This window comes from Eurytemora carolleeae, unplaced genomic scaffold, assembly GCF_000591075.1.
Source record: "Eurytemora carolleeae unplaced genomic scaffold, Eaff_2.0 scaffold123, whole genome shotgun sequence".
Classification (NCBI taxonomy): domain Eukaryota; kingdom Metazoa; phylum Arthropoda; class Copepoda; order Calanoida; family Temoridae; genus Eurytemora; species Eurytemora carolleeae.
In genome coordinates, this window is record NW_019396038.1 from 130,021 (window position 1) to 143,557 (window position 13,537).

Genomic DNA, 13,537 nt, shown 5'->3' on the forward strand with positions numbered 1-13,537 from the left:
ACTGGCCTCAATGAGGCCTTTCATTACCTGTACGACGTATATTTGGTGTAAAATTGTTCAGCAAGAGCGAAAATCTGATCTTTCAATCCTCCTTGTCGCCCGCCTAGCCTGCAGGGAGTTGGCTGGCATGCCAGCCATACAGTTAGTGGCGCGGCATGTCTGCTTTACATGCAGTGGTGCAGCATGTCTGCCCTACAGGTAGTGGCGCGGCATGTCTGCCCTACAGGTAGTGGCGCGTCATGTCTGCCCTACATGTAGTGGCGCGGCATGTCTGCCATACTGGTAGTGGCGCGGCATGTCTGCCCTACAGGTAGTGGCGCGGCATGTCTGCCCTAAGGTAGTAGCCCGGCATGTCTGCCCTACAGGTAGTGGCGTGGCATGTCTACACTACAGGTAGTGTCGCGGCATGTCAGCCCTACACGTATGTGGCGTGGCATGTCTGCCCTACAGGTAGTAGCGCGGCATGTCTGCCCTACAGGTAGTGGCGCATCATGTCCGCCCTACAGGTCGTGGCGCGGCATGTCTGCCCTACAGGTAGTGGCGGGGCATGTCTGCCCTGCAGGTGGTGGCATTGCAAACATGCCGCACCACCAACTGCAGGCGCGCCACTACCTACAGGGCAGGTGGGCGCCAAGGAGGATTTTAAAGATGGAATTTTCGCTCTCGCTGAACAATTTTACATCGTATAAACGTCATATAGGTCTCAAATGAATCCTACAGAATTTCTCTACAATACTGCACTCTGAGCTCGACTATCATGTTAATACGCGGTCACTCCCTTTAAAGAAGTTTTGATTACGGTATGAAACCTTTTTTCATTCAATATTTTATTTGATTATCTCTAAATTATAAAATTAAATGGAACACCCTGTATTTCCAGCAAAGCCTTAAATCTACCTTGGATGTAAGATCTTGACAGAACGTTCTAATCTTGTCTTCAGGTTTAAAAATATACAGGGAGTAGGCCTCACGGTCCTTCAGTACTTTCTGGATCCTAGATATTAAGAGCCACAATTTATTTACAAAGTAGATGTTTATAACATTACACTGCATTTTAGTCGTTTAAAATCCGACTTCTACATAAGTCACAGAGATTTAGACAACTCTAAAAATTAGCCATCAACGTTTTAGACAGCCTAGACTTTAAAGTGTAACACCACCTTGGCAGTTGGTTTTACCTTAACAACTTACTTATACTTTATTGTAGCATATTCATTTTAAAAATACAATACGATTGTCTAAGTCTAAGTGAAAATATAAATTCTTTACTTTTATTTTTTATTTTTTCTGAACGACATAATCGTTAACCAAAAGTATTGTTTGCTTTCAAAAATTTCGTTCATTCACAAAACGATGCCCATTTTTAACTGTAACAATTTGATATTTCAAAGTTAGGTTATTTGAACTAATAAAATTCATAGCTTGACACATCTAAGTTCTACAATATTGGGTTTCAAAGATGTGGGGTTTAGAAAATCAGAGTTTGTTACAAAGACTCATTTCCTCTGTATACCTGGCTAGAATGGTAGAATCCTGGAATCCTGGAGGGGGAGTGGGTGGAGTCCCAGCTAGATTATTATTTGTAAAATCTTTTACAAATCCTTTTTTACTCTTCTTCTTGTTCACAGACGAGTTATTTCTGAAAATTAACAAAAAATAGTGGGTTGCAACGAAACGAGGGAGGGAGGGCAAACTACGTCAAATCTATTATCTGAACCTCATTCTGATTCTAGAGGCAACCTTAAAGTGATCCTCCAGGTAAAAATGGCGATTCCCGATTTACAACGATACCCTTAAAAACCTTAAAGGGAATGAAAGGGGGTATTGGCTAAAACCTGAGAATCTCAGGATTGGATTGAGACATACGAGAGTTCTCTCTGATGTTCCTTTCTCGAGAAATTGATATAAAACTGTGTCAAAATTATACAAAACGTATATGTAAGATTCGTATAATATTCGTAGTATTAAACAGATCATATTCAAGTTTCAATAAATACGCAACAAATCTGAAAACAACGAAATCCCAGAGAAGTTTGAGAAACTCAAGTTTGCTCCTATTATTATTATTATTTGAAATTAATAATTACTTGAAGTTATGCTTACAGTTTTTTAATTTTTATACTTGCAAACATCTTTGAAAACTTTGGGCTGCTTGAAAACAAAGCTAAGGCTTTCTTCAAGGGTACACCAATTTTTTTATAATGTAAATAAGAAGAACAAATATAACAATTCAAAATATGTATTAAAGAGGAAGTCGGCTAACCCCCTGGTAATCTTTTAAATTACTTTCATTGCCTCGACCAACTGCAATTAAGGTTGCAGATATATTGCAGAACTTGTTTATAAATGCAGTAAAGTGCACCTTAAACTATCCTGAGAGCTTGAGCTAAGACAGTTGGAAGATTTGCGTCCAGAACCTCGAGATATTCGTCTAAATAATTATAAATTAGTATTATCAAAACCACAAGTTTTCTGTTGTCTCTAATTAAATACCTATATGGTCCTGTTGTCTCTGATTAATTACCTATGTGGTCCAGTTGTCTCTAATTAAATACCTATATGGTCCTGTTGTCTCTGATTAATTACCTATATGGTCCTGTTGTCTCTGATTAATTACCTATATGGTCATGTTGTCTACCTATATGGTCCTGTTGTCTCTGATTAATTACCTATATGGTCCTGTTGTCTCTGTTAAATTACCTATATGGTCCTGTTGTCTCTGATCAATTACTTATAAGGTCCTGTTGTCTCTGTTAAATTACCTTTATGGTCCTGTTGTCTCTGATTAATTACCTATAAGGCCCTGTTGTCTCTGAATCTATTCTGCTATGAGCTCGAAACTCCGCAAATGCAGGGTTTGTTTCAACTTCCTCTTTTTGCACAACCCTGTCCATAAATATTAATAGTTATTTATAGATAACTGAAAATATAATCATCAAAATAATGAAATCATTAAAGAATTATATACGGCGCCATTTAAAATTTTCCAACTTGAAAAAACCATTGCTCATTGACATATACAAACACAAAACAAACTTCAAAGGACAGCGCGACGCCAGAAAAAAAATCACAAAACCTCGCAATGCCCGATTTCAGACTGCAACCGATTTATTATTATTATTTATATTTATTTATTTAAACAAATTTAAACTACACCATTTATATAGGTATTTATATCTTTGTGTGTGAATAAATCTTTAATAAATAATAATAATCTTAACTAAATTTTATTTTTCCCATTTTATAAAAATGTCTTGAACCTGGTTTTTGCAAATCAATCCCAATTTCCAGGAAATTTAATTTCTGATGCTTCATATTAAAATTTAGCTTAAAACTAATTATACCGAATGACCACTGTTGAATGTTGATGCATCCTACTAATAACATTAATCAAAGTTTTTTTTTTTCTTGTCATTTAAGAGGTACTGGTGTAGTAAACAAGGTCTTGAAACTTATCTATCCAGGTACAATCCGTCCGCTATCAAACTTAACCAGGACTGCATCCCACGCTCTAAATCCCACATAGGGACACAAGCGTAGCTATCAAAATCCAGCTTCTAATAGAGTGTTCTACCAGGACAGAATGCCAGGCTCTAAATGCCACAAAAGGACACAAGTGTAGCTATCAAAAAGCTATATATAAATATCGATCCCAAATGAAAGGGATGATTCAATTTGATCAATGTCTCAATCAGGACACTATCCACACGACTACAATCCTGTGACTAATCAACGCCACTATACAGGTCACAATCTCATTAGCTACTGATGTCAATACAGACACTAGCAATGAATTGATAAGTGTTAACTTGGACACGATCCACACGGCTACATTCCAGTGACTAATCAAAACCACTATACAGGGAGGAATCTCGTTAGCTATCGATGTCAATACAGACACTAGCAATCAATAGATCAATACCAATACTCAAGGTATGATTTACACTTGTATGTTTCAACAAACCCAAATTACTTCTAATACCTTAATCAAAGCAGAGTCTCAATCAACTTACTTTATTTAATATATTATGTCACGTATTACGTATGTATGGCAAATTAAAATTTTAATATACATATTTAAAGGATTAGAGAGAATAGTTAATCTATCTCTGCACAATTTAGCGTAATTTAAGTATGTCGGATGATTTAAGCTAATCGTGTTAAGTATTCAACTAAAACGAAGTTTCAATGAATAATGTCATTATGTCTAAGTTTACAACGTACTGCAGTTTTAAAGAATATCATAATTCCATGATATTTGGTACAAATAATCCCTTTAGTTGGCGAAATGGCTGGACTGAATGAGCTGCATTTTTAGGGAACCCATGGGTGCCCCGGGGGTAACATAGGCAGAAAATTGTTTTTTTTTTTTAAATCCAAATTTTTCTCTTTTAAAATTCGATTTTAAAAAATTCCACAGGCAACGCCGGACCCTTCAGCTAGTTCGTAAGATAACAACAACTGTTACGAAGTATAAAAAGGTATAGATGATATCACAAAATTCCAATTAAAAAAAAAAAATATTTTAAAAATCTATTTAATATATCATGATTACCGTGCTGCCATTAGATCCTTCTTGTCCCCACAGTAAGTACAGGGCACAACTATAAAAAATAAACAAGTGTACTGCAGTGTACTGCATGATACAACAGTTTACTTCAATTTACCACAGTGCGCTGACTTGTAAAGCAAGTATATTGTAGTAAGGGGAAAAGTATCACAGGAATATATTGAGATGCATTAATGTACTGCAATATACTGTACTGTTCGGATGTTTACCTATTGTTGTTTCCATTCCAATCTCTAGTACACTGTTCATTAGATTCTCTCTCATACTCCTAATTAAACATTACGCCATGTTAATTGCATATCCATAGACTCGTTAATTGCATATCTATAGACCCTATAATTGCATATCTATAGACTCTATAATTGCATATCTCTAGACTCTATAATTGCATATCTATATACTCTATAATTGCATATCTCTAGACTCTATAATTGCATATCTATAGACTCTATAATTGCATATCTCTAGACTCTATAATTGCATATCTCTAGACTCTATAATTGCATATTTCTAGACTCTATAATTGCATATCTATAGACTCTATAATTGCATATCTCTAGGCTCTATAATTGCATATATCTATAGCTTTATAACTATCGAATTCAAGTTAGAGGTATAAAAGCTTACTTTGACATTTTAGGAGATCGTCTTGGTATCCCAGGTCTGCCACCTTCCTAAATATATGAAGAAATTAAAAAAAAAAAAATGATAAGTCTTGTTTGCTCTTATCTTGTCTACGCCATGTTATCAGCAATTGCGAAAAATTTTCCAGACACCTCCGAAAATATTCCAATTAAGCAACCCAAGCCGATGCAAATTTCATCCTAAAACCATAAATTGTAAAGATGCACAATTCTCTCGCTTAAAACCTACCGACTGTTAATAGTGAAAGCAATTAATGACTATAGACCGTTACCTCCTGAAGGAAAACGGAAACTTCATTCATTAACGAATGAAAAAAATAAAAGTTCAGTTCTTAATTAAAAACTATTTAATGAGACTGTCCGATTTGTTAATTTTTCTAACAGTTCATGAACATAATAAAAAAATCACTTGTCTAAATACACGAGACCAAGGTTCATGCATATAAAGGTATTCCTGCCTTTATCTAGACATTGTATTATATAAAGGGTTCACCGACAAAGGGTCAAACGACACTGGGTCAAACGACACTGGGTCAAACGACAAAGGGTAAAACGACATAGAGTCAAAAAATGCGACAAAGGGGCAAAATTTTTTTTAATTTTGACATCTGTTACAGTTAATATTTATTTATTATTATTTAGGGTTAGGTTAGGTTAAGACACTTGCTGGGCCGAGCGCTGCGGCTAGGACAGGCTAGGGGGCCGAGCGCTGAGGCCACGGGTTAGGTTAGTTAAGACACTTTCTGGGTCAAGCGCTGCGGCTAGGACAGGCTAGGGGGCCGAGCGCTGCGGCCACATGGTCAATTATATCCATCTCTAACATATAAGATCCATGTACAAAATTGATAGGAGGGTTGCGAGTTTCCTATGATTCAAATCAAAAAATATTTTTATCATTTTGTCCTTTTGTCGTTTGACCCTTTGTCGCACTTTTGACCCTTTGTTATTTGACCCTTTGTCGTTTGACCCTGAGTCGTTTGACCCTTTGTCGTTTGACCCTGTGTCGTTTGACCTTTTGTCGGTGAATCATTTATAGGTATTCTTGCCTTTATCTAAACATTGTATTATAATTGAGTAATTGTTGTTGATGAAATCCAATTATGCGTGCAACTTAATCTACAGCTGCAACTTAATCTACAGCTGCAACTTAATCTACAGCTGCAACTGGGACATTCCGACATCTAGTAAAGTTAAAGAGTAAAACTATTAGAAAAAGTAATGTTTGATGTTAATGTATACAGGTAATGTATACATTCTTAACAAGTAATCTGTTTTCTGTTTCATTCACCAACTCTTCAAGTTTTTAACAAAGCCGTGGAACAATTCTTTAAAAAGCATTACATAAAAATTCGAAACAAAAGATTCAATCCTTCTGTTCAATGCCAATTGCCTGATGAAAAAAAGTTTAGATGGATATATCTCTAAATTACAAATTATGAAAAATGTTAAGACTGCAAAATGTTTCAATTGTGAGGTTAATGCCCTCGCCTGCATAAATATTGTTGTGTGGATAGCACTGTGAATAAATGAGTATACTTTAGAACAAGCAACACAGGCATTTACAACTTTCAGTTTTCTATCAACACGTGTACATAGATCCAGACTGAGAAGAAAAATTGCATCAATTTTGAAGACTGGGTCGACTTTAGTCTTTGATCTTACCTTACTAACTCACTGATACTTTTTTGGAGCCCTACGCTTGTACAGTATAGAATATTAAAGCTATTTTTTTAATTTCGGATTTCAAGAAGTTATTGGCAAAATTCACATCGATTTTTGCGTGGAAATTTGCAACCTGTTATACAGAGTTCAGCTGAAAAAAAGAACAAATAAATTATAAGAACTAAAGCGTCTTAAAAACCTGATTTCAGAAAATCACTAAATCTTCCTATATAAACTGTTAATCTGTGTTGGTTTGTTTTATGACAGTGGGTCGCAAAGATAGGGATTAGAAAATCAGAGTTTGTGGCAAAGACTCAATAGTAAATCTTAAAATCCCTATCATGTTTGATTATAAAGTAGATCCTTGAGTATGGCCCAGTAAATCGACGAACAATATGATTTCATTAGTTGTCTTTTGTATCTTATTATCTATAGTTTAAGTACAATCTTAAAACTGAATACTTCTTTTGAGTCATTTCTTCATTGTCAGTAAATTGTGAGTAAAATCTCAAATCAAGTTCAATCTTTTATTAAGCCGACTATTACTATTTACACAAAAGTTTAACTCTCAAATGGAAAATAATGATATTCAATTTGTTGAATGTTTGAGTTTATAATTTCAAATTAGAGGAGCTGTGTGAATAAATCATTTACAGAATTTCAGACAAAAAAAATATGATTAAACAATAGGCAGACATATATTAGGAAAATATAATATGGCCTGCCATTAAAACTAGATGAAATGCTAAAACTAAATGAATCAAAAGTGTTTAAACAGAAAGAGGTTTGGTGATTTTTAGTTGTATATTTTTCTAACAATTTAGTAATAAAGATAATGTATTTCTTTAAAAATTAGCCAATATATATGAACTATTACTTTCCCCCTTTTAGCATAATTTAGAGCTTGCTCGTACCCCCCACCCAGCAACACTCTGCTCTGCAGCCACAAAAATCACCTCAAAGTTTCATGGTATCTCAATAAAATGTCAAAGCGATACATTTCACATTTTAAGATGACTGCGCTCAAAAATTAAATTTTCAAAATATTTTTTATAGCTTTTACTAATTTAAAATTAATTTTCAATAGATGCATTTTAAATAAAAAATAATAATAGAAATTACCGTCAGTTTAAAGATTGTTGAATTAATGGCCCAAACGTCTTCATGAATTCAAATTGATTACACTAAACGTAGCCCTATGGGCTGCAGTCAATCCTGAGTTAGGATGTGAGGTTTCTAGAAATGATAATAATGATGTTTACCTTGAATAAACTTTGTAGAGAAGTAGAACATTGTTTACAAAGTCGAGTACCAGGAGGCAGGATCCTTGAACCTTTTCTTAGAATCTGCTCTGAAAATAATTGCAATATAAAATCTTAGATCCCTTTATGAGAATATGCTCTAAAAGTGTATTCCTTTAGAATTCAGGAACCTGTGTAAGAATTTGCATTAGAAAATGATTTTGATAAAAAAAAAACATTTTTTTTAATGATCCGCTTTGAAGAAGGGATTTGAATAAAATCATTGATTCTTTTCAGATGATTTAATTAAATCCATGAATCTTTGTAAGGAAAAAGTAAAAAAAAATTGTTTTCTCCAAAATCTGATTTGTTTCTAAGTGTAGGCTGCACTGGAGGCAAAATGTAGATATCTGAATCCAAAATATGGATTAACAATTTAAACTGTATTCAAAAAATTTTAACCTGGATATTTCTTAGCAAATGTAATTTTCTTATGAAAATGAATATTTCGACCAAATGCAATTTAGGCAAATTTCCATTACCTAATGACAATTAAGTATGAATTACAATTAAGTAGGTAGTATATTGACCTTACTAGAAAAATCTGGAAACTTTTGAGAATTAAAATTAAATGTGAAAACTTGAATTCCATTGGAATCATTTTGTTGACTATTTAAAAGTTGTGTGAATTTATTATGCTATAGGTGGTGTTAAGTTAAAGAAGTTATATTCAGTTAAAAGTTCACCACTGTAGGACCCAGCTCAAAATTAAAGATGAGAATTTATATTGAATTCAAACTTGACACTCGTTGAATTGTTGAGTTGAAATTAAACAATTCTTCTAATTTAGCTGAAATTATAATCTAATTTAGTACCAAACTGCATGGAAATTATGTAAATGTCAAAGATGCAAGATTTAGAACTTTACTTTTAAGCTTGGGATTATTCGTTGGGCTTGAATATTACTATGCATCCAGCCAACCTTTTTAACACAATATTCGAATTTTCTTAACAATCTAGCATTTTGCTTTGAAAAAAGAATTTTTGTTCTGACGGGAATGACTACAAAACCCCAAACTTATAGAGTTGATTTTTTCAACTGATTTTTTTACAGTTTTATTTACAATTTTCATGAAAGATTGATACAAAAGTTTACTAAATTAATTTAACAGATTTGCAGTACTCCCTTCAACTGAAAATAAGTAATCTCAAATTATGATTTTACTGTCCAAGAGATTTACAAATTCACTGATTAGAATTATCCAAATTTAACACTTTCTAACTTAAAACACGATATCTTCCTCAGATAAAAGTTTACAAGGTTAATCGGACATTAAAATCTAAACAAAATTGGGGTTACTTAAAATTAAATTGTCAGTCTCTGATTTTCCAGTGAAAAATAACAATTCAGATCTGGGCAGGCGCAAGAAGGTCGTACATGGAACGATGTGCTTACTTTGACGAAGTTTCTCCTATAGCTGCAGTTTAGTTTTCTGTCCCTGAACTGGAACCGGTTCTAGACCTGGTCTGGAGTACATGGAACATATATGCTTACCTTTGATTAAGTTACTCTCAGCATATCTGAGTTTGCTGTCACTGAACTAGAACCGGTTCTAGACCTGGTCTGTAGTACATGTAACATATATGCTTACCTTTGATTAAGTTACTCTCAGCATATCTGAGTTTGCTGTCACTGAACTAGAACCGGTTCTAGACCTGGTCTGTAGTACATGTAACATATGTGCTTACCTTTGATTAAGTTACTCTCAGCATATCTAAGTTTGCTGTCGCTGAACTGGAACCGGTACTAGATCTGGTCTGAAGTACATGGAACATATGTGCTTACCTTTGATTAAGTTACTCTCAGCATATCTGAGTTTACTGTCACTGAACTGGAACCAGTACTAGATCTGGTCTGAAGTAAATGGAACATATGTGCTTACCTTTGATTAAGTTACTCTCAGCATATCTGAGTTTACTGTCACTGAACTGGAACCAGTACTAGATCTGGTCTGTAGTACATGCAACATATGTGCTTACCTTTGATTAAGTTACTCTCAGCATATCTGAGTTTACTGTCTTTGAACTAGAACTGGATCTAGACCTGGTCTGTAATACATGCAACATATGTGTTAACCTTTGATTAAGTTACTCTCAGAATATCTGAGTTTACTGTCTTTGAACTGGAACTGGTTCTAGACCTGGTCTGAAGTACATGGAACAACGAGCTTACATTTGACCAAGGGTGTAATGCAAGGAATGTTAATTGCGGTTGTGTATACTCTGCACAACATTGAAACCAGTTCTTTTTGGGCGGAATTTGTAAACAAGAATAGATGCATCAGTGTTCGTCTAGTATTCAAGGAAATTAAAAGCATTAAATTTTGATAATTTTGATAATTCACATAATAGTTTCCTATGACCAGAATATTTCATTGATTTTTTTATGTAAAAGATGGATCCCATGTCAGTCTTTGACATCCGTCTTGTGTTTACATTACCGCCCAGAGACAGTACACTGCAGTACAAAAGATCTGTACACTTCTGAAATAACATTCCTTGCATTAAATCCTTTCATTTGACAAAGTTATTCTTAGCGTAGTGAGTTTGCTGTCCCTTAACTAGAACCGGTTCTAGACCTGGTCTGAAGTACAAGGAACAAGTTGTTTACCTTTGACAGGATTACTCTTAGCGTAGTGAGTTTGCTGTCACTGAACTGGAACCGGTTCTAGATCTTGTCTGAAGTACATGGAACAACGTGTTTACCTTTGACGAGATTACTCTTAGCGTAGTGAGTTTGCTGTCACTGAACTGGAACCGGTTCTAGATCTGGTCTGAAGTACATGGGACAATTTGTTTACCTTTGACGAGATTACTCTTAGCGTAGTGAGTTTGCTGTCCTTGAACTGGAACCGGTTCTGCAGCTGACTCAAAGGAATCCATCCTTCCCTCATCTTTAGATTCAGAATTTCCTATCGAACTCTTTTTATCATCCTAGACAAATATTTGATATATGTATTTACTAACTATCTTTATAATCATTTACTGATTCTTAACATTTTTTGTTTTTGATTATTTGAAATTAATAGAAATATCTTGGTTGAAATTACGAATTATATTAATTTGTAAGATTTCCATAAAATTCTTTTCATAGTTTTAAACACACAGTTTGTACATATAAAATTTCTTTTCTTAGTTCAATATTAAAAGAACAAATTGAGCTTCATTTGGTTGTATCATACAGTCTTATCAATTATCAACTCTAAATTGTATTTTAAACCATTATCCAATCTTATTTTAGGTTTAATTTTTAGCCCCTGAAAAAGATCTGCTCTGTTACTGCTTGTAAAGTTGCTATTCACAAGAAAGAAAATCGGAAATGCACACAATTAAATAAAACATGCGTAAGTACTTAATTACAGATTTTTGTCACATAACGATTTTTCAGTTATGCATTAGTCCCTAATAATTCGTTGTTGGTTTTTTTTTTACTTACATGATCACATCCTGGTTTAAGTGTCTCAAATTTGAAAGAAGTTTATTTTAAAACGTTGTACGTTTAAAAGAAGTTTTCGTGAAGACACAGATGAATAAATGAAAAGACCATGTTTAAGTTAAAATAAACTCAAACCCCTGAAATGAGTTTGTCTAAATGCTAACAAAAATTAAAATGCTTATCATCTTAGTTCTCTTAATTTTTGGGTCATGCAGCATCTCATGAAAATAAATCTAAAATTGAGATAAGAACCACATTGTAACCTTTTATTGTTTCGCTAACGGCCACTTTATTATACATATTATCAAAATTATCTTAGAACTGAAAAGTTATGTTTTTCTTTCCAAAAAATATTGGTGATAACAATGCTTTTTTATTGTTTAATGTATTTCAGGAATAACATGACACTGGATATTAGTCTGTACCAAGGTTATAATGCAAGGAAAGCTATTTTAGAAATGTACGCATCTTTTGTACTGCAGTGTACTGTCTGTGGGCGGTAATGTAAACACAAGACGGATGTCACAGCCTGACATGGGATCCATCTTTCACATAAAAATCAATGAAATATTCTGGTCATAGGGAACTATTCAGTGAATTATCAAAATTTTCTAAATTAAATGCTAATTTATCCTCCTCGGATACTAAACGAACACTGATCAATATATTCTTGTATACAAATTCCGCCCAGAGAGAACTTATTCCAATATTGGTATACGCAACTGCAATCAACTTTCCTTGCATTATAACCTTGGACATATCTATACTCTACAGACAGTTTTAACTCAAATTAACATTCCCGTGGTTATCGTGCGTTCCCAATTAAAATTTTACGCAAATCGGTCCAGGGGTTTATGGTTATGAGTTATGGTCGGACATCCAAAAAGACAAAAAGAGATTACTACTTTATATGTATGGATAATATGGTAAACACCTTTCCTTAATTTAATGACTCCGAAAATATTCTACGTTTTTGTTTGTTTTCAAAATTCTGAGATAAATTGTGTTTACTACAGCATTGTATCAATCAAATTTTACAGAAAAGATCTATTACTTTTTTACTTATTATTGATAAGCAATAGAAATTATGAAATATCAGTCATCTATATATATATATATTTATATTTACTTTGCTTGTCTGTCAGGATGTTTTTATCCAAAAACGTCAAACCGGCTGAACTGGTCGAGTCCAAATTTGTGTGGGACCTCACATGATCGCAGGGCAGGTTTATATCTATATAGATGCTCAGAATTACAAAAATTGACTCCACAAGTTTTGATTTTCATAAATGTTGAATATCCACGTAACCAAAATTGTAAATCCGCAAAAATTTTAATTTTAGTTTCATGGAAGAGAAAGTACTGACAGATTGAGCTTCAATTAAAAGTTAAAATAGACGGATTCGTAGCGCCCTGATAGCCTATAAACTATGAATTTAAAATTTTTTGCCCATTTTGATGTCCAAATATGACAAATGATACATCATTGGAAATCTCTTGTGATCTACTTTTAGAATCTGCAAAAAATTTGCAAATTTGCAAAAATTGAATTTTTTTTCGCAAAATCCAGTTTTATAGTAAAAATGTTTGCAAAAAAATTTGTCCCAAAAATGAAAAATTATACATTTTTGAAAAGGCCTTAACCATGCCATTTCAAATATGCAAAAATGTTCGCAAAATTTTAAATAACCTAATTTTTAATCAAGAAAAACTAAAAATGTGCAAATTTCCTGTGACAAGTTGTTTGCAAAATATTTGCAATTTTTTTTCGCAAAACTTGTGCAATTCGTTTCCTTATGTCAAAGGCTTTCCAAAAAGCTAAATTTTATCAAAATCTGACAAGTGGAAGTGGGTCAAAACAAAGATTTAGTTTGTTACAGGAAAAAGCAGTCATTCAGGCAGTGTGCCTGAGGACTCAGGCAGT

At 33.7% G+C, this 13,537-nt stretch overlaps 1 protein-coding gene across 1 annotated transcript in view; it reads right to left on the reverse strand.

Moving 5' to 3' along the window:
- The window catches only part of LOC111699534 (voltage-dependent T-type calcium channel subunit alpha-1G), a 134,506-nt gene that overhangs the window by 34,356 nt on the left and 86,613 nt on the right, over positions 1-13,537 (reverse strand). The window contains exons 42-50 of the mRNA XM_023470236.1: positions 10,979-11,111; positions 8,139-8,227; positions 5,198-5,244; positions 4,780-4,838; positions 4,556-4,604; positions 2,794-2,886; positions 2,363-2,431; positions 1,514-1,639; positions 898-994 (exon numbers count right to left, since the gene is read on the reverse strand). Coding sequence (XP_023326004.1) covers positions 898-994; positions 1,514-1,639; positions 2,363-2,431; positions 2,794-2,886; positions 4,556-4,604; positions 4,780-4,838; positions 5,198-5,244; positions 8,139-8,227; positions 10,979-11,111 — 762 coding nt within the window. The remainder of the gene's footprint in view (positions 1-897; positions 995-1,513; positions 1,640-2,362; positions 2,432-2,793; positions 2,887-4,555; positions 4,605-4,779; positions 4,839-5,197; positions 5,245-8,138; positions 8,228-10,978; positions 11,112-13,537) is intronic.